Below are 23,684 nucleotides of genomic sequence, written 5' to 3'. Positions count from 1 at the left end.
ATTGCTACTGAACAAAAACATGTCTTTTACCAGTTGTTATTTATGTTACTGTTTTATTACTGGTAGCAAAACTCTTTCCAGACAACCAGTTCATGAATTGTATTATACTGTAGCCCACTTTCTCTAATGCCACAGTTCTGTTTTAAAAACTCAAAGGCAATTTTTATATATAAATGAATTGTTTTTATAATTTGTGGTTCTCATGAAACATTGCTAAACTTTTGTTAGGGAAAACTAAATTTCCTAAAAGGTGAACTGAACAGTTATTTTAACTGCATTATCAAGATCCTGAATCTACAGAATTAGCAAAAAGTAAAAATATTTAAAAAGTATTGGAAATAAATCCGTCTTGCTTTTCCTTGCCTGATTCTGGAGTCAGTGACTTTTAGAGCAATTATTAATTTGGGAAGCTTGTAAACTGTTGCTTCAGAAGTCCCTAATGCATTCCTGTATTTTGTAGATAAAATGCCATCAGTTCACCTTTAAAAGACCTGTATTCCTTTGAAACCATCCAATGTTTGTTTAAAGCAGCTTGGAAATTTACATATTAGTGGTGTACTTTCTAGCTCTAATTTGTGAGGTTGCATCTATCATTATACTCTGCATGTGTGTATAACCTGTTATTGTGAGCAATCATACTTAACAAAACTGCTGATGGTTTATTACAACATATGGTAATAGCAGTTAACAGGAAGTTATCTAAAAACTGCATTTCCTGAATTTGGTTAAAAACTAAGGATGATGGATTGCACAAACAGTTCTTTACACTAGTTTATGCTTTAGGTGTTTTGGAATTTGTCTTCTTGAACTTCTTTAATCACACAGAAAGCAACTGTACACAAATAGAATGTTGTGGTGCAGACCATGCTGTTAACACATCTTAACTGCTGTTTCCTATTAAGGGTACCACTGCCTTCCCTTTCTAGCACATGAGAATGTTTACTCAATTTAGTGTCTTGTATTTATATATCAACATATTTCAACAGGAATGATAGTTATACTGTCTTGAAATTTAATCTGTCCATGTTTGTAATCAAGAGCCTATCAGAAAATCTATAGATCCCCAGTAATAAAATACCCTTAAATATCCCAATTTTAGTATTAAGTTCATCTTTCCATTCTTAAACTTAAGCTACTAGGGGGAAATTAGGTTGTATGTGATAACATAAATATTCATTAGTTTAATGAACTTGACTTGTTATACCTCTATTTAGTAATCACGAGCATAATATTCATAGTAGAAATATTGGGAATTTTGGCATTTTTTGAGGATAGATATGTATGATGCCCACTTGGATTTTTACCAAAAGTAAAGGAATAAATTTTAAGTAAAGGCTTGGAAAGCAAGGCAACAATGCTGTTATTACTGCATTTGTGAATGATGGTACATTTGATTGAAGCAGCCTGTCTTTACCATGCAAGACTCTTATTAGGTGTAGAGTTTTTTTGTGGTTTTTTTTTTTTTCATTGAATATTTTGTTTCTCTTATAAAGAAGACAGAACAAACTGGAATGTTTTATGATGTTGTATGGCAATTTTACTCTTTGCCTTTAAAAGTTCTGGGTAAAAATGTGTTAGATCTGTAATTAAAGCCTTTTTTTAAAGCACTACATCTGTTTTCACTAATTGTTAATTTCCATTGTTTTGATCCTTTCATTTAGTTTTCATTCATAGATTTAACAACATAAACAGATGTATTTTGCACAGTGCACTTCTTCTGTACACTTTAACACAGTTCTCCAGCATCTGTATCTTATCATCAGCCTTTTGACCGCCTGGTGCCAGCTATATTAAGGAATTGAAGTTGATCTATGTCAACAGTTGAAGTCCAGTCCCATGCTTATTTATCAGGTTCACTGGTACATGAATAACTAGGGAATATTTTTCCAGTATACAATTTGGTGGTGCTATTGTGCAGTAATTAACATTATTCTTACCAGAAGAGAATTATATTAACTTCCCTGCTAATATCCTTTCCTAGGTATTTGCTCTTTGCAAATTAAAAATAAATAAAAACTGAAAGAAAAAACATTGTAGATATCTATTTATATTTAAAGTTTATGTTTCATGAACTTCAGCTGCAGGATTCTGGCATTTTGCATGCCATTTCCATCAGGTCTGATTTCAAGGGAGGATAACTCAAATATGTGCACAGACTAACAGTTACTTTGTTACTTTTAAGGAGTGGATAACATAATATGCAGCTTGGAATGCTATTTGAGATGTATGATATTCAATTCATTCACTCGATTATTTTTGCTCTAGTTGCAGCGCAACTGTATATATTGTATACCTAAATCAATTCTTATTTTCATTGTCCTTAATGCAGTGATTTATAACTAGAGCATGTTTCATAAGTTTACTCTCCTTGTTAACTAGTCCTTTGACTAGAAACAAAATAAAAACACTTTTAAATGGATATGATTTTATTGTCATTATTTTATCTCTAAAGTGTTACTATTTGAGATAGTTCCTTAAATACACCAAGAAACCCTGGTAGCACACTGGTTAAGCACTTGGTTACTAACCCAGAGGTCAGTGGTTCAAACCTACCAGATGCTCCGGGGGAGAACAATGAGGCAGTCTGCTACTCTAAAGAAACAGCCTTGGAAAGCCCATGGGGTGGTTCTACTCTGTCCTCTAGGGTGGTGTGAACTGGAAACAACTTGATGGCAAACAACAGCAGTATACTATAAATGAGAGTCTTTAAATACTAGTTACTTTTACCATAAGCAATAATCTTTGACATTTAACTCTTGAGATAAAAATTGTGGGTTACCCAAATTATCTTGACAACATACTTTTAAAAATTTACTTTGTGTCTTAAGTTGGCTGTGTCACTGTTCTAAAACAACATGAACCCAGATCGACAGTCTCTGTGACTAGAATTCCAAGCACAAACAAGCACTTGAATACTGTCGTCAAGGTTGGCAGTTCAAACCTACCCGGAGACAGCTGCTTTCAAAAGGTCACAACAACTCTACTCTGCATACATGGGGTCACCATGAGTTGGAACAGACTTAATGGCAACAACAACAGAGTTCCAAGCTAGTGATGCTGCATCAATAGGAAGCTAGCTACAGAACAGATTACATTAGTTTTCCTCAGACAAGTTCTCAATGTTTATTATCCACTGAGTGGACATTTATTATACTTACTGGACTTTTGTTACACTTAGGTGTTACGCTTATTTGCATATAGTGATAAATGAGTTTTCTTTATTAACCCCAGAAAATAACTTTACTGAGAGTTAATTCACTGTTTAATAAGGTACATTTTAATATAAAAACAAATGATCAATATTATATATTGCATTTTCTTCAGAAAATCCTGGACAAGCGGTCACTTCCAATTTCCACAATACTTCAACACTGCAGATTGAAGAAAACTATTTAAGAAGCAAATGAATTTTCCAATGAAGTTGCCTTCCACTTGACTGCAGAATTCACGATTTCTCAGATGTTAAGACAGAATCAAAAGCGGTAGATAAAACTTTACAAATTGCTTGTGCTTGCTCCTACATTATATGAAAATATACAGTAAGAACAATGTTCATAAATCTCTTCCTGAAATTAATTTGACATGATAATCAGCAAAGATATAAATCTGGCTCTCAAACCCCTCTCCTATACCTATACATGAATAGATTTAGAAGGCCCACTACACAGCTTGCCTTGGTTAGGAGAAAACATACCAAAGTCTCCTAATATAATGAACAATAAACACATGTGAGAAGGGCCATCCCTGCCTCAATAAGGATGACAGTATACAAAAAAGGGATGTGGCCCATGGAGGAACACACCACTTTCCCTCACCTGCTTTATATTTATCCTAAACCTTTAAACAAGTGGGTGCTGCTACCAGACTAATATTCATTCATTGTTATTATGCCAGGTATTAGATACATAATGGATAACATCTCATGAGCCTTTGAAAACACTGGAAATAGAGTCTGGATTTTGCCACTTCATTTGATGAAGCACTAAGAAACTGACCAAGGGAACTTAAAATCTCACCAGGCTGCTGCACTGATACACCCATAGGCTGTATTCTTCATTACTTGCATCTGTAGTCTTCAGAGCCAGTAAGCTTTTTCCTGCCCCCAGACCATCATCATAACACACCATCCGAATGATTAAATATAGAGCATGTCTGTGTAAAACATCCTGCAGAAATCAGTGAAAATCCAGAAAGGTCATGAAAATGTTAAAAGTATCTCAGTTCTTGTAAGACATTTTCCTATGAAGCTTTAAGGTAGCATATATCCACATTTGGCAAAAAATAGCTGTATAGGTTTTTCACCCACAGAGACATTCTGGTATGTTCAGCTATGGCATATTTAGGATTACAAAACCTTCTTAAGTTCTAGAGACACAGGAATAAGGTGATCTAAACTCACCCATTCTCTCTGCCCAGCTTCCAAGCTGGCAGCTGCTCTTAACTAATATGGGGTCCAAAGTTGAAAACAAATTAGGAGCCACCAGTGGGGATGTTGGCGTGGACCCTGCCTGCACAGGGGATACAAAAAGGAGCTCCTATTCACTCTATGACATTGGTCATGTTTAGCACCAGCAGCCAGGAATGTTTACAAACCATTCTGCAAACAGAAGCTGACCTAACTACAAAATAGGCCTTTACAGAACGAGCTTCCTAATGCCTAGCATGGTTTTTCCTTAATAAATTATATACTTACATACTGATCTGATGTTGATACTTTTATACCATACTTGGAAACTCCCATAATAAATTCTTCCTCCAGAGGAACAAAAGGCAACTTTCCATCTTGCTTTAAAGTGAAAAAACATGATAATACATTTAAAATGATGCTATATCCTTAAGTCTGATAAGTCACTTTTAGTGCCTGGCTGCCAACAAACCCAAACCCTGTAAAGAATGGAGGGTACACAACCCAGCCCAGCAAGAATTTCTTTCTGAAGGAAAATCTTTTTTTTTTAAAATGCAGTTGATAAATCAGGGCAAAATTCAGATTCATTTACTTAACAGTATTGTTCCATCCCTTTGAGGTTAACCCTAATTTGAAACTGAGATACTTTTTACAGGTCCTGGGGAGGTTAAAATACTGACACCAGAAAAATAAAGGTCTCTATTTAGATTTTAAAATACTCAAAGTTTACAGTAGTGTTAACACTTGAAAACATAAGGAGACACGGCCACAGGAACCATTCTTCTCACAGCTGTTTTATATCCTATCCAGGTGTTAGTATGTCTGGTTATTCCCAGGCTCCAGGGTCTTTGCAGGCACACACTGTTTGATGAACAGTTACTTGCCTTTCAAAAACACTTACCACTAATTTGAGCTATTTAGAGACAGGAGATAATACCTGATGATTTCACTGGTAATTTTATTTCCTAAATTAGAACTGTGACTATATTTGTCTTTTCTTAAATTAGGTATTTCTGGCATTCAGTACATGTCCCATATTATAAATGTTTTTGTGGAACCATGTGCTGACATTAAAGTAAATAAGCTATGTCTTTAATTTTTATACTATAGGCATACCTCAGAAATATTGTGGGTTTGGTTCCAGACCACTGTAATAAAGAGACTATCGCAATAAAGCAGTGAATACTGCAATAAAAGCAAGTTGCACACATTTTTTGGTTTCCCAGTCTATATCAAAGTTAGGTTTACACTTTATTTTAGGCTACTGTGTGCAAAAGCAGTATGAAAAAGTTTGAAGTATTGTAAAACTTACCAAAATATGGCACAGAGACACAAAATGAGCACATGCTGTTGGAAAATGGCACCAACAGACTTGCTCGAGGTAGAACTGCCACAGACCTTCAATTTGTAAAAAACACATTATCTGTGAAGTGCAATGAAGTGAAGTATGCCTATAATCTTTTGCCAATCATTTCATTTTAAAAGGAAAATCTACGGTGTGTAATCAGTCACCAAAATCCTCATTTAAACAAGAGGATCAGAATATCCCATTTAAAAACTAAATAAGTACTATGTTTAATGGAAAGAACATTGGTCTCTGTGATCCTCTGCAACTCAGTGTCCAAGGCACCTTTATATCTAGAGAAACCAGTCTAACACAACCACCTATAAGTACAGTGCTTAGTAAACATTTACAACAGTTAGTACCGCTCCTGGACCTGCATCTTTGGGGTAAGATGGAGAAGAGCTATCCAGTGGATCCTCTAATACCATGCGTTTACTATCAACAATCAAATAACCAGAGGCTTTAAATTGAATTTTTCTTTTTTTACCTGGGCAACATCTATATAGTTTATCAGGTCTAGTGGCCCCTCCAGACTTTTTCCCTCAGAGAGTTTCAGTTTCTCAATGGCACCAACATACTTTATTCGAAATTCTGCACAGGTATCTGAATTATTGTTGCTTTGTCCTAAAGTAAAAAGAAAAATTGTAATAGTAAGACTTCAAAAGGAACACTTGAATTATAGTCCCTTCTTCAGGCTCTTCTCAAGTAAGAAACAGATGGTGTCATTAGAACTTAACCTTTAATAAAGTATTTAAAAATACACAACTTTTTGATGTAATGGGAAAGACCTTAAAATTTCATCAACCTTTTGCTCAAGTAATTCACAATATGCAAAATGTATAAAATCTCAATACGAATAAATCAAGTATTAATATTCTTCATTTCAGAACATACAATATCAGCTAGATAATGATTCCGTTTGTTTCCTCTCCCTCTTTACCACATTAACTTTTAAATTCCTTTCCTGATTCAGGAAGCCTAGTCTTCCTCTGCTATTCAGTCAGGGAAAAAAAAAAAAAAGACTTTAAAAAAAAAATATATATAGATGGAATAATGCCAGACAGGATGTCCCTTACTATAATAGCACCAGGTTGAAGAACTGCGTGTATGTTATAAAACTGAGCCATTACAGAAATCCCCACAAAGCATTTATGGTATCATTATATGATTACTTTTAAGTTATATTTAATAAAAGGATGATCATGTTTTTTAATATTTTAGAGGCATCTGGCAATGAAGATAATACAACTTATAACATTCTCTTTTATATTATCTGGTTCTACTTCCCTTTTACAGATTGACTTTATACACTGACTAGTCAGTGATCCTCGAGAAAAGAAAAAAGGATTTTAGATAAGAAAATTAATATCATTAGCTATTTATGAAGCTTGGTTTAGAAGTCACTTTTTGATCTCCAAGGAGCTACTAATTTCACATGGCTAGGTAAGGTTGCTGAGTTGGAATCAACCCCATGGCAATGGGTTTTGGTTTAGTATACAGATGTTTAAAAATTTAGAAGTTTCAAAGTAGCTTTTTAAAAAATGGTATGGCAGAGGATGAGTTATCAATAAAGGAATTATATTATTTATGGGGAGTAAGACAAATATCTTACTGATTAAAAAGGTTAAGGAGTCATTTACCCAGAGATATACCAAGATGCACTAGCTCAATAACATCAGGAACAGACAGGTAAATTAAGGGCAGCATCTACTGCAACTTCTAGATTCTTGCTGCACAAAGCTTTCCAAATGTTCTTAGTCTCAGGCTCTGAGAGAAGTTTGCCCAGGTACTCTCTCCAACCTTTAACACAGTCCCTTTCTCCAACCACTCCATACCCTTAGCCCACATTCTACCAAATACTGGTCTATTTCTAAATGCTTATCAGAAATAAGAGAAAGGAAGAAAACCCCAAATATATAAGAAGTCATTTTGCTACACTAATAAAACTACATGAATATAAATTAGAAGCCTTAGACAAAAATTATCCAACCCCTTTACATACCTGAGCTTTTAGTAGAATCTGTATCGAGGCTGGCCACAGTACTGGATCGTGAAAGTCCCCCGAGGCTAGAATCTACAGACTGAGAAACAAAAAAAAAACAACCTCAATATAATAAGACTGTCTTCTCTCAAGCACGGTACTAAACACATTCAAATTACTTTTTACTAAAAGCTGACACATAAAAAATCAGGTCAGTTATTTAAGTAGATCAACCCAGAGAAATTTTTCTAATGACAAATAGTAAAGCAAACTTCAAAAAATACATAATATCTCAACTGCTCTTCCCATAAACAATATTGGATTTAAAAAAAAAAAAAAAGATAAATCAAAGCCACAACTCTTTTTACAAGATACCTTATATTTATGTTACATGTAAAAATCTTTATTTTACTTTCATTTTATTTCCACTTAAGCAAAGAGAACTCTGTGCAGGAAGCAGGGCAGGGATTATCATCCCTGTTTTAGAAATGAGGAAACAGACCCAGAAAGGTTAAGTGATTTATCCAAGGACACATCCAGTAAATGCATCAGAGCTCAAATGTAGGTCTCCTAATGCTTAATCCAGTGTTTCTGCAATTATTCCAACTAGCATCTGGCACTCAGAAGTTATACACAGGCTAACTGGCAGATCAAACATAGCTATTAATGTGAATTTCAATGAGAAATAAGCAAAACTGAGAATCACATAGATGGATGTAGTTCATTCTATAGAATTAAACGCTCAAATTTCTTAGGAAAAACATCAGAAAACTTTCCAATAAAAATGTTAGTTAAGGTCCCTGGGTGGCAGACAGTCTGCACTCAGCTAGTAAACCAAAGGCTGTCTGTTCAAACCCATCCAGCATGACCTCGGAAGATCCAGGCCTGGTGAGCAGCTTCCATAAAGATGAAAGCCAGCCCAACTCTGGAGCTTATGTTGTCTCTCCAAATGAACACATAAACAAACTCCTCAACAACAACAAAAATTAGTCACTTGTAACTCAAATCAAGATTAAAAGTTAAAAGTATAATCAAATGTTTAAATAGTTTAAGAAGTGAATCAAAGGTGACTACAAGAACGTATCAAGTCTTAAATACATGCCTTCCCTTTCTCAATAATTCCACTTCTTGCAGTATAATCTAAAGTAAGGAGAGCTGCATGCATGAAAACATTCACAATGATGTTATCTGTGGTACTGAAAACCCGGAAATAACCAAATGTTCAACAGCTGGGGACAGAATTAAGATACTATTACAAATTTAGACTGGCTCCTGGGATTAGGACAACTCCTGAAGTCAGTAACCATTCAGAGCAAACTTTTGGGCTTCAAACTACCCCCCTATATAGGAAAACACCATTACTTAGAACAGGAGGAGATAAACAACCTATTTTTCACATGTTCAAGATATAACAAAAAGCTTTATTTAAAATATCAATTTAACAGTCACAAATTTCCTTTAAAACCACAGTGGCTCCCCCTCACCACCAGGATAAAATATGCAGTCCTGGACAAGGTGGAAAGAGGCCCCTTTGTACTTCTCTAGCCCCAGTGCTCCACTCACCTGCATTCTGGGCACCAGCCACATCAAAGAACCATTAGCAAGGTCCTTATGGAATCAGCAAATCTGGGCTTTAGTCCTAGCTCTGCCAGTAGCTAGTCCTTAAGTCTACCTGTTTTCTGATCTAGAAAATAAGATCCTTACGTTTATGGGTTACGAAGGTAACAGTAAGGAGGTTCTTGCACTAGCTCCAGGAGTTCAAAAACTTTAAAGAAAACTACTAATTTTCCCATTCTAAGACTGCAGAGGATTACAAAAATGTCACATTGCTGTGCTTTCATCTAGAAGTGTATCCAGTCAATGATAATGCTGGTTATCCCGTCCTGACTGAAAATCAAATGGCAGTCACAGACATCTTTATTTCAGTGTGGACACTGTGGTTTAACAGTTCGGTGTACACAGCAGGAACTAGGGTGAAGCCAGGAAGGTGCCTAGGATGCAAAATCTAAGATGGCATCACGTTTAATGTTAGCACTTGCACAATCCTGAGAGTGAGCGCCTTTGAATTTTGTGTCTCAGGTACCTCTGTTGCCTCACCCAAGTCCTGGCCTTTAGTATACAAGTCTTTTCACCTTTTCATGACCCATGGGATATAAAGTGCCCACCTGTTCCACCTCTGGGGTATAATGGAATACTTTGATCCCACTTTTAGAGCATGCTGCCATCTGGTGGGGCGTTTGTATAACTACGTGATTCTGAAGAAATGGGGCCTTATCCCACCAACCCCAGCACCAGAGACCCCTTGGGTGTCCCACTAATTGTGCGTTTGTATAACTACGTGATTCTGAAGAAATGGGGCCTTATCCCACCAACCCCAGCACCAGAGACCCCTTGGGTGTCCCACTAATTGTATCAAAATCTGTATTACATCAAACTTTTTTTTTTTAATTTCATTCAAACTGTCTTCCATTGCTCAAAACACATGGTTTCAAAAAAAAAAAAAAAAAAAATCTAGCAGAAAATAATTTTGTCTTAAAAGGGTTAAAACAGCTCACAGGGTGAGAAATGATAAGGCTCTTTAGTGATAAAGAACTACTAGAATAGGAGCTCTCTAAGGTCCCTCAAATTCAAAGAATCTACCTGAGCAGATATGAGCCCTGGTAGCATAGTGCCTAAGGCACTTGACTGCTAACCAGAAGGCTGATGGTTCAAATCCACCAGCCACTCCTCAGAAGGAAGGTTGGCCAATCTACTTCCATAGTGATACTGCCTCAGCAACCCAAGGAGGGGTCGCTATGAGTCGGGTCCAACTCGTCGGCACATAGCAACACCACAACACCTGAGCAGTTAGGAGCAGCTTAGGGAGAAGAACTTGTCTGTCAATTTGTCGTCCTGTGGTGGCTTGCGTGTTGCCATGACGCTGGAGGCTATGCCACTGGTGTTGCAAATGCCAGCAGGATTACCCATGGTGGACAGATTTCAGCAGAGCTTACAGACTAAGAAAGACTCGGAAGAAGGAAGAGGCCATCCACTTCTCAAAGAATTGGCCAGTGAAAACCTTATGAATAACAGTGAAACACTGTCTGATATTATTGGAAACCTCGTTAAGGTTCTACTCAGGGTATTTGCCTCACTATCCAACTGACTTACCAGATTCAGTCTCATTTGCAATAACACTGCTCCTCTTGCGTGGAACTGGAATGTCTAACCTTCTGAACTTATACACACTCCACCTACATATTTTAAAGCCCCATTCACTTCCTACCTTTTTTTTGGAAGACTTCCTTCACAACTTTAGTGCTACAATATTCCCAGTGTCTGAATTATTCAAGTAATACCTGACAGCTATAACACAATTTCACATTTTCTTGGTTACTTACTGTGTCTGGGCTATTCCATGCACTAACAATGTCTCAAACGGTATCTGAAAGAATTGGAAGGAATACATATTCTGCTTCCCATACTAGCTAGCACTATACGAAGCACCACAGACAAATATTAATAAGTAGTAACCTAAAGCTAAATGGCTATTTCATGGGATGGTATGTGCACACTGGAAAGCTAAAATGAGGTAAATATGTGAAAGTGCTTTATACTCTATGAAGAATTCAATCAACCGTTGTTACTTCACTGATGCAAGCCTTGACTCCTGTTTTCTTTATACCCCACTGCCAATCTCTCAACAGATCCTGTTGGCATGAGTCTGAAAATGTCCAGAATATTCTTCTCACTACTTGTATCACTACCCCCTATCCCAGTCCTAGCTACAATCATCTCCCACTTGGATTATTACACTATCCTCCCAACTGGTATCTCTGTTTTCATCCTTGCCCTCCTTTTAGCTGTTGTTGTTATTATGTGCCGTCGAGTTGGACCTGACTCATAGTGACCCTCCTTGGGTTTCCGAAGCAGTATCACTACAGAAGTAGATTGCCCCACCTTCCTTCCGAGGAGTGGCTGGTGGGTTTGAACCTCTAGCCTCTTTATAGCAGTCAAAGTGATTCCAAGTAAACTTAATATAAGTTTTATCACTCCCTGGCCCCAAACTCTCCAATGCTTTCCACCTCGCTCAGAGTAAAAGAGCAAGTCTTTACAATGCCTACAAGGCTCCACATACCCCAGCTCCCCCTACTTCTCTAACCCCACCTAAACCTCTCCTGCTCGACTTCAGTCCATTCTGGTCACAATGGTCTTCTTGCTGTTCCTTAAACATGGTAGGCATGCTCCTGTCTTAGGGCCTTTGCACTTGCTGTTTCCTCTATCTGAACCACTCTTCCCTCAGTATCATCATGGCCACCTCAACTCTGTTAGGCCTCTGCTCAAATGTCATCTATAAAATCTTTCCTGAATTTTAAAATTGCACTGGTTTAAAACTGCATCACACCCAATCTCCTACCACTCTTTATTCCCTACAATTCTTCTCTTCTCTTAGAAGTTTTCACCATCTGACATATTCTATATTTTAATTATTTATTCATTATTCTCTCCCCCAATGAGAATGTAAACTCTATGAGGGCTGAGATTTTTTTTTTTCTTCTCTTTTTAACTGCTCTAGCCGCTGAACCTAACACAGTATTTGACTAAAATGGTAGTGCTCAATATAAAGGAGCTCTGGTGGCATAGTGATTAAGTATTCAGCTGTTAATCAAAAGGTCAGCAGTTCGAACCCACCAACTGCTCTGCAGGAGAAAGATGAGGCAGTCTGCTTCCACAAAGATTTACAACCTTGGAAACCCTATAGTCAGTTCTACTCTCTCCAGTATGGTTGCTATTAGTTGGAGTTGACTCAATGGCAGTGGGTCAGTACTTAATATAAGAGCCCTGGTGGAATAATAGTGAAGCACTAGACTGCTAACCAAAAATTCGTCAGTTGGGAGAAAAGACCTAGTAATCTGCTCCTGTAAAGATTACAGCCTAGGAAATGCTATGGAACAGTTCTACTCTGTTGGGTCACTATGAGTCGGGATTGACTCAATAGCACACAATAACAACAGTGCTTGATACGAATGAATGAACAAAAGTTTTCATATGCTATATAGTCCAGGAGGCAGAAAAGAATACTGGTCTTCTAAATACCAAAAGTTTGTGTTAAAAACTTAACATTCTTGGAATAAATATAATTCAGTTATCTTTGTACTCTCTCACTCTAACCTTTGAATAGGATACCAAAGTGTGCTGTTGAATAAATCTTCAAAGGTATGTTCTATATAAGATTGATGCATTCCATCAAACAACACACAGAAAGTCTCTAGGATACAGGTATTTGCCTAGCTCACTGTTAAGTAAACAGAATTGTACTTATGTATACCACCAAATCCTGGAATTCAAGAGATCTAGGCCCTTAATTGTCTGCAACTTGTAACATTTAAAAAATTTTAAATACAGTGTTTGTTTCAATGAAATATTTCATAGGTTGTGTCCATCCTAGTTTAATGTATTTAAGAATTTCAGAAAATCCACCAAAACAAAATAAAATTAAACCAAGTACAGAATATATCTCTAGTATAAAATATGAATTTTAAAACACACCTAGTTTGAAGGTAGCAGGCAGTCTGCCCATGGTTAGTATCCTCTGCAGTATCAGTTAGAAGAAACAAAAGTCTCACTGCTGTATGAGTCCATTCCAAATTCCATTTCCCCTACCTTGCTTTTCGTGCTGATTTCACTACTTTGGGAACTGCTACTACTGTGTCGTTTTTTGCCTTTCCGAAACATTTTTCACCATAGCTTGATCCAAAGAAGTACCCCTGGGAAAATAAATGTTGGCTACAATTATATGAAGAAAAGCAACTTTAAATCACCTTATGGAGCTCTGGCAGCTTAGTGCCTAAAGCACTTGGCTGCTGACTAGAAGGCTGGCGGTTCAAACCCACCAGGCACTCCTCGGAAGGAAGATGGGGCAATCTACTTCCATAGTGATATTGCCTCGGAAACCCAAGGAGGGGTTGCTATGAGTTGGGTCTGACTCAACGGCACATAACAACAACAATGTATATATAGTAAGAGTAAAAACCATTAATTCCTTTTACTTACAACATAAATATATTCCCTTGACCACAAAATTTGGATACTATTCTTTTTGTTTCTTTTTAACTTTTTATTGATCTTGATGAACATTTACAGAGTAAATTGGTTTCCCAATCAATAATTCATACACATTTTGTTTCATGACATTGACTGTAATCCCTACAGTGTAACAGCACTCTTCCCACTTCCTCCCTGTGGTTACCATTTCCCTTTGTCTTCTTTCCAACTCATTCCTGCCTTCAGAGCTTTATCCCTGAGCAAATGCTGCCCTTTTGATCTCTTACTGTTGATTATTCTTAGGAGTGCTACCTCCCCAGTGTTATTATTCACCTTACAGGCCTGTCTATTGTTTGGCTGAAAGTTGAGCCACTGGGTGAGTTCACTGCTGGGCTTAAAGGGTGACTAAGGGACATAATGATACTATTCATTCTTTTTAAATTACAAAAAGCAAAATCAATAAATTAAAAGTACAGAAATCTACTTGTCATATCTAGTAGTATCGAAAGCATTTCTTGCAGAAGTTACACACGTCATCTACTTTTCAAAACATTCAAGTGTCATATTTCTCTTTAATCAATTCAAGATGTTAGCAAAATATGTGACACAATAACAGTTTACCAATCAAAATAGTGGGTATAAGATACTGTATCAGTTTCATATTCTGTAATGTAGGTCTAAGAACAGGAGATATTACCTCTCAGAAATGTGCATTTTTCTTAAAGTCTTGAAATATACTTAAAGTAAGATGATATAAAAACATTCCCAGGTGATAGCTTCTCACCTCATCACTGCAACAAGGCCAGGTAAGGAGGTGATATTATGTTCCCCAGAGTCACTTTTCTCTATCTTTCTAAGAAATTAATATTTAATGCCTTGGAAACATTAGTAAATTTTACTCTGTCCATTTCATATGAGTTAATATATTTTACTTAGAAAACTATTATTAACTAACCTGCATGATATTTCATAGTTCAAAGTACTTCCAAATATTATTTTCTCATTTTATCCGAACAGCAACCCTGTGACATATTCATTTAATCCAGATATTTTGTAAGGGTCTACCACATGCCACAGCGCCTACTCTTAAGTGGGCTTAAAGAAGGTAAGTTATAATCTGCTTTTTATCGATGAAGGAACCATGGCTTATCTTTCAAGTTGCTGCTGTTGTTCTGTGCTATTGAGTTGGCCCTGACTCATAGCGACCCTTCCTTGGGTTTCCAAGGCAGTATCACTATGGAAGTAGATTGCCCAACCTTCCTTCCAAGGAGTGGCTGGTGGGCTTGAACCACCAACCTTCTGGTTAGCAGTCAAGTGCTTTAAGCAGTACGCTACCAGAGCTCCTTATCTTTCAAGAGGAGTTATAAATAAGATAACCTAACAAATTTCACCAAAAACTGAATTCTACAAAAGGAAATTGCTTACTGTAGAATCTAATTCGGGTTTATTGTCTTCACAAGTTCCACAGACAGCAGTCTATACAGATAGCTCCCTTTCATTCTGACACGGTCAATTCTTTCGGGAAAAACGATGCACCTGATGAAGGAAAAAGAATGAGAAAATCATAAAGTAGTCAATTAATGTTCCTGCTCCAATTAAAAGTTTCTCCCGTTGTATCTGAAGACTATACGCTAAGTCCACCTATTAGGTATGACCTTAGGCCACTACCCAACCTGAGTCCAGGTTCTTTTATCAGCCTCATTCATTTCTCTATTTTCACTTTATACATGGAGTAGACAGACCTGATTAATTCCTTCGTTGCTGAGTAGTAAGTGAGCACCAACTAGGTGCAAGGGATACACTGGTGAATAAGACAAATGAGGCCCCTACCTCATAAAGTTTATATTTTAGGGACAGTATACAGGCCAAGCAAAACAAATATAAAACATATTATTAAGAAACAATGATTGCTAGGAGAAAAACTAAAGCAAGCTAAGGTGACACAGAGTTATTAAAGAAAGGGGTGAGTATTTCAGATAGAAAAAGACGTTCTGAAGAAATGAGAGGTATGGAGACTGGATGAAGTGAGCACAGTCATAAATAGATGTGGAGGAAAAATACTTCAAATAGAAGGCACAGCAAGTATAAATGTCTTGAGGGAACAAGCTTAATAAAGGAAATAGTAAAAGGTAAATATGGCTAGAGTGGAGTAAAAGGGAGAGTGAGGAGAATGAGGAGAAAAATACGCAGGGGCCAGACCACAGGTCTTATAGACGACAACTAAAGTTTGGGTTTTAGTTTGGGTTTAATAGGAAGATGCTGAGGCTTTTCAGCACTCAAATGACAAAATCATATTTCTGTTTTAAAAAGATGACTCTGGCTACTGGGTGGGGAACTAACTGTATAGGTATAAGAATAAAAAGAGGCAACTGGTTAGAGGGTTATTACAGATAAGCCGTTGCAAATTATAACCTTGTCATCACAGGTTACTTTTCAGTAAAAGAGAGAAGGCAGGAGTCTTATTCCAAGGTTGGCCAAAAATGGGTTACTCCAGCACCATAAAGTAGCATAATTGTCAGTAGTTAAAATGTCGGTAAAACATTTTTAAGCACATTATATAAATATTATATACATCAATTTTAAATATGATTTAAATGTAAAGTTTGGCTCTCTTTAGTGGAGTCCCGAAGCACCTCTTCAAATCCCTAGAACTCTAGAATGATTTGAAAGTTCCTACACTATAATTCAATGTCATTACAACTCCTTTCTTTTCATGAATCCAGGAGCTTAAAAGCATTTATTAAAGCCTTTGATATCTGCCATATTTTGATCCAAGTTCTTAGGCAAATCATTCCTATCGCTAAATTATTCATCATAAAAATGAGGCAAATGATACTTATTGTCCCTTGGATGTTCCACAGGCTTATTAAATGCCAAAATGCCTAAAGCTGTCCTCAACATCTTCCCCTCCAGATGCACTCCTCTCCTATACTCATTACACTGTAAATTCCTCAAGGTGAGGTTAGGTTATTCATCTCTGTGTCCCCACTGCCTAGCACAGCTTGCTAGAGGACATGCTACTCAACCTGAGAACTTTCTTGGGACACGGCACCCAAATAACAATTTTCATTTACTGAACACCAACCTTGAGTCCTGCACATTGCGAGGTGCTGTATATATCTCTAACCTTCACTACTAACCAGCAAGATTTTAGTATTTCAGCCCCTTTCAAATTAGGAAATCAAAGTTCCAAGAGATTACGTGACTTGCCAAGGTCACCAGACGAATAAACGATGAGGTCGAGTTCTGAACTTAGGCAGACTTGGCTCCGAAGCTTTTTCCAGACACCACTCTGTTACTGGAGTGCCTGTCACTTGGTCGGTGCTGAACATATCCGACAGTAAACAAGACAGACTCAATCTCACAAGCAGCGGGAGGAGGCTGAAGCAGTGGAGAAAACAACAGGAGCAAGCACAAAAATGTACGCTATTTCCTCACCTCCCTCTCAAAGGGCAAGAAAACAGGCAGATCTTGACATACAAGACAATCCCGCAGCTATAGATGCTTCCATTCCATGATGATCTTATCTGACAAGACAAATTCACACATCTACCATCTCAGGCGTTATTGTAGCAAAATCATAGAGTGGCAGGGCAGGAAGAGAAGCCCCACACTCGGGCATTTGTTCCGCACCTCACTGGCCCGCAGACGCATGCCCTCCTTCCCGCCTACGGGTCCTCACACCTCGATCTCAACGCAGCCCCCATCCTCGCGTCCGCCAACTGCACCTCAGGGCCCCTCTCTTCCTTCTTGGCGCCCTCGAAGCGACACTGAAGACCACTGGTTCTCCTCACAGCCCCACCCCTGCAGTCCCAAACACTGGCCTCACCCCGCCCGGTGCCGCCTTCGGGGACCCGGATCCCGGTCACGCACCCTCGAGCTGCCCGTACGGGGCGCGCGCTCATGCCTGGGTAAGGAGAGGACTCTCACCTCACATCCTCTGGCCCATCCCTGGAAACGCTTTAGGTTCGGATCAGAGTCGGACCTCTACAGCAGCCGGTGTGGGTGGCAGATATTCCTGTTCTAATTCCAGCGCCAGTTTTTTTCACCCTCCTTTCCCCTCCCGCTCTACACTGTCTCAGAGAGTAAGCGCAGGCGCAATCCTCGCTGCCCGATCCAGGCTTCCGGACTCCGCAGTGCGCTGGAACCTCGCAAACTGGGTTCTCCAACCGGAAGTAGAAGGGAGGAGCCTAGTGCCGCGGGCGCCAGAGTGCCGGAAATTGTGCTGTAGGTGGATGGAGCTTGTGCTCTGGTTCCTGGTGGTTATGGTTCTAATTTAAAAATACTCGGGCGACTTGTTCCTCGTCCCGGCTGCTCCCTCAGACTCCCGCGATGTCTGCAATTCCTGCTGAGGAGAGTGACCAGCTGCTGATCCGACCCCTGTAAGGGACCAGCGAAGGAGGGAATGAAGCCACAGGCTGTGTGAGAGGCGAGGAGGGGTAACCGGAGTGGTTGGCTTCCTCAGTGGCCTCACTCCATCATGCTTCACTCTGACATGCTTCAGCATCTTGCCTTTGGTCCGCAGTTACAAACCCGGCCTTTTAGACTGAAGGGGTTTGATAAACTATTGATTGGAAGGGGCCTGTAAGGTTGAATGCGATTTTGCTTTGTTTTTAATTTCAGGGCCAGGTATTTTAGAGTTGGGGGGAAAAAGGGGGGGAGGTTGGGGGCTGTTAGTCACTTTCATAGAAGCTAAAGAGGGTTGGCAATTAGAGCAAACCTGGAACACTTGGCGCATCAGAGCAAGCCGTGAGGAAAATGGTGATGCTGATAGCCAGACAGGATGAGATAAGCCTTAACAGTATGAGGAAAGACTAAATCTGTTTTTCATTACTTCAGGACTTGACATTTGCCAAGATAAAGAAAAAAGGAAATAAACTAGGAATTGCTATGTGTTTCGACCTTCTGAGCTCAGTACTTTAACAGAACAAAGAAGGTAGAAAGTCTGAGAGGAGACAGAGCTGTTATGGACAAAAACTGTCAAGGACAAAGCCATGGATTGTCCATGTTGTTGTTGTTATGTGCCTTCGAGTCGGACCCGACTCATGGCGACCCCTTCATGGGTTTCCGAGGCAGTATCACTACGGAAGTAGATTGCCCCATCTTCTTTCCGAGGAGTGGCTGGTGGATTTGAACCGCCAGGTTTCTGGTTAGCAGTCAAGTGCCTTAGCCACTATGCTACCAGAGCTCCCTTGATTGTCCATAGGGGCGGCTATTTTTTCATTGGAGATGGCCTTCTGCCAGTAGCACGGTAAAGGTGTGGAATACTGTTTAGAAGGGGAGATATAAATGTGGGAAACTTATCCATAGAGATGAACAGTTTGAATCCACAAACATGTTTATGTTGGGTGTTAAGAAAAAAAAAAAAATCATCCAGTCGATTTGGACTCATTGTGACCACTTCTGAGGCTATAAATCTCTAGGGAAGTAGATTTCCCATCTTCCTTCTGTAGAGCTGCTGGTGGGTTTAAACTGCTGACCTTTGGTTAGCAGCTAGATGCCTTATCCACCATGCCATATTAGTACCACATTATTGTGTGCATTTTTGTAAATATATCTCTTACACATTCAATAAGGATTCATTGAGCATATGTCTACTCAGAACAACTCAAGTGTCCCACTGCTTAGTTCACACCTGTCATCCCTTCATGTTTTTAGCAAACACAGTACATATTGTCACTGTACTAGGTACTAGGGATACAAATAAGAGAGCTGAGTTAATTGAATATATCCTTTTGGAAGGAATTGCACTGCAGAGTGAAAAGTACTGGAGTGGTGGTTTGGAAAAATGGGAGAGCATCACTTGAGTCAGACCTGGAGTCCAACACCTACTTTACCATTTAGTGGGACATCCTCACTGAACCCCAGTTTCTCATATGGAAATAATTCAACAACTCTTACAGTGAGGAGTAAAGATCATTGTAGGTGCTCAGTAAGTGGTAGATGTGCTCTGATGGTACAGTGAGTACAGCTGTTCACCTGAAGGGTTGGCCATTCAAACTTACCATCTGTTGCACAGGAGAAAGATGAGACATATGCTTCCTTAAAGATTTATAGCCTTGGGAACCCTATGGAGCATTTGTACTCCATCCTGTAGGGTTGCTATGAGTCAGAATCGACTCAGTGGCCATGGGTCATAAATGGTAGCTGTTATGGTAGGCATTTCACTGAGTGCCATGAGACTAGCAGGGATTTCTGACAGATTGAGAAGAGAAAGATACATCGTGTGTTCTGGAAAATGTGCTGCATGAGCTTAGTCCTAAAGAACGAGTAGGAATTAAAGATAGATAAATTTTAAGGGAGCAAGATGTTTTAGGCAGAAGAGGTGGCATGTGTGAAAATGAGAATGGTTTCATATCTGTGGCTATAAGGTTAGCAGATGAGGTGAGAGAGTAGCAGTCGGTGCAGCTTAAGAAAGGTCCTTGTATACATACAAAATAGCTCTGGTGGTGCTGTGGTTAAGGCATTGGGCTGCCAACCATAAGGTCAGCAGTTTGAATGTACCGGCTGCTCTGCAGGAGAAGGATGAGGCTAGCTGCTTCCATAAAGGTTTATAGCCTTGGAAACCTTATAGGGGCAGTTCTGCTCCATCCTATAGGATCGCTAAGTTAGAATTGACTCAGTTGCAGTAGGTTTTTGTATACATACAAAGGAGTTTGGTCCTTCATCATGTTAATTATAGGGAGCCAATGAAGGATCTTAAGCAGCCACGATATATATATAGTGAGGATTATGTTTTAGGTAAATCGTTCTTAACATCATTAGCAGATGAACAAGAATGGATTAAGTGGAGGAAAACAGACTTAGAGTATGTTAGAATGTAAGGAAGCAATCCAAGTGACGAGCAATGGGAGGTTGGTATCAGTAAAATGAGTGGTAATGGTTTGGAAAGAAACAGATTTGAAGGTAAGAAAATCATAAGGACTTTGTATCTGATTACATGTTTTGTAGAGGGAAAGCAGTGCAGAGAGGAGTGTTAGGATGATTGTGAGTCCTAACTTGGACAACTGGTAAATTCAAGAAATAGGGAAGATGGGGCAGGTCTATAGTAAATTTGAAACTTTAATGTATTATTGACATAGCTTTTTTGAACCATAGTACATATACCATACAATTTACCCATTTTAAAGTGTACAGTTCAGTGAATTCAGTGGTTTTTAGTATAGAGTTTTGTATTACCACTATCAAATTGCAGAACATTTTCATCACCCAAAGAGTAACCCTGTACATATTAGCAGTCACTCCCCATTTTCTCCAAACCCCACAAGTCAGTTCCGACTCAGCAACCCCCATAGAATTTCCAAGGCTAAAAATCTTTACAGGAACAGACTACTTCATTTTCTCCGGAGCAGCTGGTGGGTTCAAACCGTTGACCATTTGATTAGCAGCCAAATGCTTTAGCCACTGCACCACCAGAGCTCCTGGTAGCATAGTGCCAAGGCACTTGACTACTAACCAGAAGGCTGGCGGTTCAAACCCACCAGCCACTCCTTGGAAGGAAGATGGGACAATCTATTTCCGTGGTGATACTGCCTCGGAAACCCAAGGAGGGGTCTCTATGAGTCAGGTCTGACTTGACAGCAAACAACAACAACAACAACATGCAGCCAGTAATCTACTTTCTGTCTCTAGATTTGCCTGGTCTGAATATTTCATGTAAATGGAAGCATAATATGTAGTGTTTTGTGTTTGGCTTCTTTCACTTAGTGCTATATTTTCAAGATTCATAGTTGGGGAGTTTTTTATTGATTCAATAAATATTTCTTGAAATTTATTATGTGCCAGGCACTGTTCTAAACCCTAGTGATACAGCAGTGAGCAAGACACTATTTTTCTTAAGGATCTTTCATTTTAGTAATGAGAAATAAGCCGTAAGTGATTAGCTATAACAACTTTATGTAGTTATGTATCATGAAAAAAATGTGTGGCTTGTTGTAAAGGGTAAATTAGAAAAGGAAGTTAGAGAAGTTCTCTATGAAAAAAATACTTAAACTTAGACCTCAGCGATATAGAGGAGCAAATCATGTCAATTTCTGATGGCTTAGGAAAGAGCAAGTGCAAGAAGCTTGAAGTTAAAACTAGTTTGGCATATGGAATATAAAGTGTCTATAAGATACCAAGTAAGAGATGTAAATATCAGCTGTGTATTTTTGTTAGTTGCTGTTGAGTTTATTATTGCTCTTGGCAGCCCTGTGTGTGCACAGTAGAACTCCATAGGATTTTCAAGGCTGTTACCTTTCAAAAGCAGGTCACCAGGCCTGCCTTAAAAGACACCTCTGGTTAGGTTCAAACCATCAACCTTTCAGTTAATAGTCGAAAACTTAACTGTTGGCACCACTCAGGGACTCATAGCTATATATTGCTGTTGTGTTTTGCCATCAAGTCAAATCTGACTCATAGAGACCCCTCCTTGAGTTTCCGAGGTGGTATCACTACGAAAGTAGATTTCCCAACCTTCCTTCTGAGGAGTGGCTGGTAGGTATAGAAATCTTGTCTCAAGGTGTTTGAGTGTTACCATCAGATGGGGATACCATCAAATTTGTTTTTTCAATAATTTTTATTTCTCTCCTTGAATGTTTACAGTGGAGCTGGGCAAGAAGTAGGAAGATCATGTATTATTCTGGAATTCAAAGGAAGAAAAATAATGGTAATTGCTAATTGTGTAATCAGGTTAACAGTGTGGCTCTGTGTACATTGGGTCTTAGGTCTTTTGTAATCAAGTCGTTGCCTATTTAGCGTCTGAAAAATGCCATGTTCAGTGTATGTAGTCTGTACTTTGTAAAGTTAATGTGAAAAACACACTCTTCCAGCCACCCTAGGCAGCAGGTGGAGCGATAGAGCCCTGGTTCAGGAGCCTGGATGCCTAAGTATCATTAGGGACCATAACCTTGCGAGGGTCACTCCATCTCTCTAAATTCATTTCCTTATCTGAAAGATAGAGGGATTAGAATAGATGATTTCTAAGGTCCTCATTAGTAAGGCAGTTCAGTGGCTCATGTTCCTTTAGTTTCTCTTTCTTCTTGTCCCAATCTTAAAAAGAATGGCATGTTGTATTAATTTGGTAGTAACATCATATAAAATGCATAAATCCTTACTGACTGAATTATGAATTTGTTTCCTAATACCTTGAAATACTTGGATTATCCTAATCAGGAGCTTCCCATTCTAATCATTGTTTTCTCATAATAGATTTGGTAGGAGTAAATCTGTAAACTTTTAAAATGCCCACCATCTTCTAAAATCAAAATCCTTAAAGGAAGAGTTCATTCATTATTGGAGAGCTTGGCAAAAATAACTGGGAGGAAGTTGTCTTTTGTATTTTGTATTCTTTGACCTTAAATATGAACTGTATTTTAAATTTGAGAAGTTAAAATTATCAATGCCTATTTACCCCATTTAATAAAAATCGTTTTAAATGCTAATGAATTAAATAAACCTTTACTTTGTGTATGCTGAACCAGTAATAAATATTGTCTATTTGTTTAATGAATTAAGAAAAAAAAGTGTAGTAGATGGGTGATTTTTTTTTCCACCCCTATCTCTTTCAGTTGGACTGTGGGATACACCCCGGCCTAGAAGGAATGGATGCTCTTCCTTATATTGATTTAATTGACCCAGCTGAGATTGATCTCCTATTAATTAGTCAGTAAGTTTTCTTTTTTAATAACAACACTGTTTTTCAAGGACTCTTACTAGAAATATCATTGCTTAATCGATTTCAAAATAATTGACTTTATAACAGTGTTTGCCACTAGGAAGAATATTACAAAATACAAATATTACTAAATCAGTAGTCCACATTACCATCACAGTCTAGAGAAGTTTACTGTGAGAATCTTATTTACTTAACTCTAAATGTAAGTTCAACCATTTCAGGAGGTAGCATGTGATCAAGAACCAATGGTATTGGAGGAAGTCATTGGTGCTGA

General features: G+C 38.5%; 2 protein-coding genes across 2 annotated transcripts in view; one reads left to right on the top strand and one right to left on the bottom strand.

The window, feature by feature from the left end:
• Window positions 1–3,445: 3,445 nt before the first annotated feature.
• On the bottom strand, window positions 3,446–13,446 carry ITGB1BP1 (integrin subunit beta 1 binding protein 1). Its single transcript, XM_007935112.2, has 6 exons — window positions 13,375–13,446; window positions 7,753–7,831; window positions 6,238–6,374; window positions 4,694–4,786; window positions 4,017–4,166; window positions 3,446–3,517 (listed from the first exon to the last, which is right to left on the bottom strand). Exons 1-6 carry the CDS (start codon window positions 13,444–13,446, stop codon window positions 3,446–3,448), a joined length of 603 nt encoding a protein of 200 aa, XP_007933303.1.
• A 4,641-nt stretch (window positions 13,447–18,087) lies between these two features.
• The window catches only part of CPSF3 (cleavage and polyadenylation specific factor 3), an 86,616-nt gene continuing 81,019 nt past the window's right edge, over window positions 18,088–23,684 (top strand). The window contains exons 1-3 of the mRNA XM_007935110.2: window positions 18,088–18,137; window positions 22,339–22,402; window positions 23,304–23,401. Coding sequence (XP_007933301.1) covers window positions 18,088–18,137; window positions 22,339–22,402; window positions 23,304–23,401 — 212 coding nt within the window. The remainder of the gene's footprint in view (window positions 18,138–22,338; window positions 22,403–23,303; window positions 23,402–23,684) is intronic.

The sequence above is a fragment of the Orycteropus afer genome, unplaced genomic scaffold, assembly GCF_000298275.1.
Source record: "Orycteropus afer afer isolate SDZICR_OR568_19922 unplaced genomic scaffold, OryAfe1.0 scaffold00025, whole genome shotgun sequence".
In the NCBI taxonomy this organism is placed as follows: Eukaryota; Metazoa; Chordata; class Mammalia; order Tubulidentata; family Orycteropodidae; genus Orycteropus; species Orycteropus afer.
Note: the sequence above shows the minus strand (reverse complement) of the source record. Positions and strands in the feature narration are given on the sequence as shown.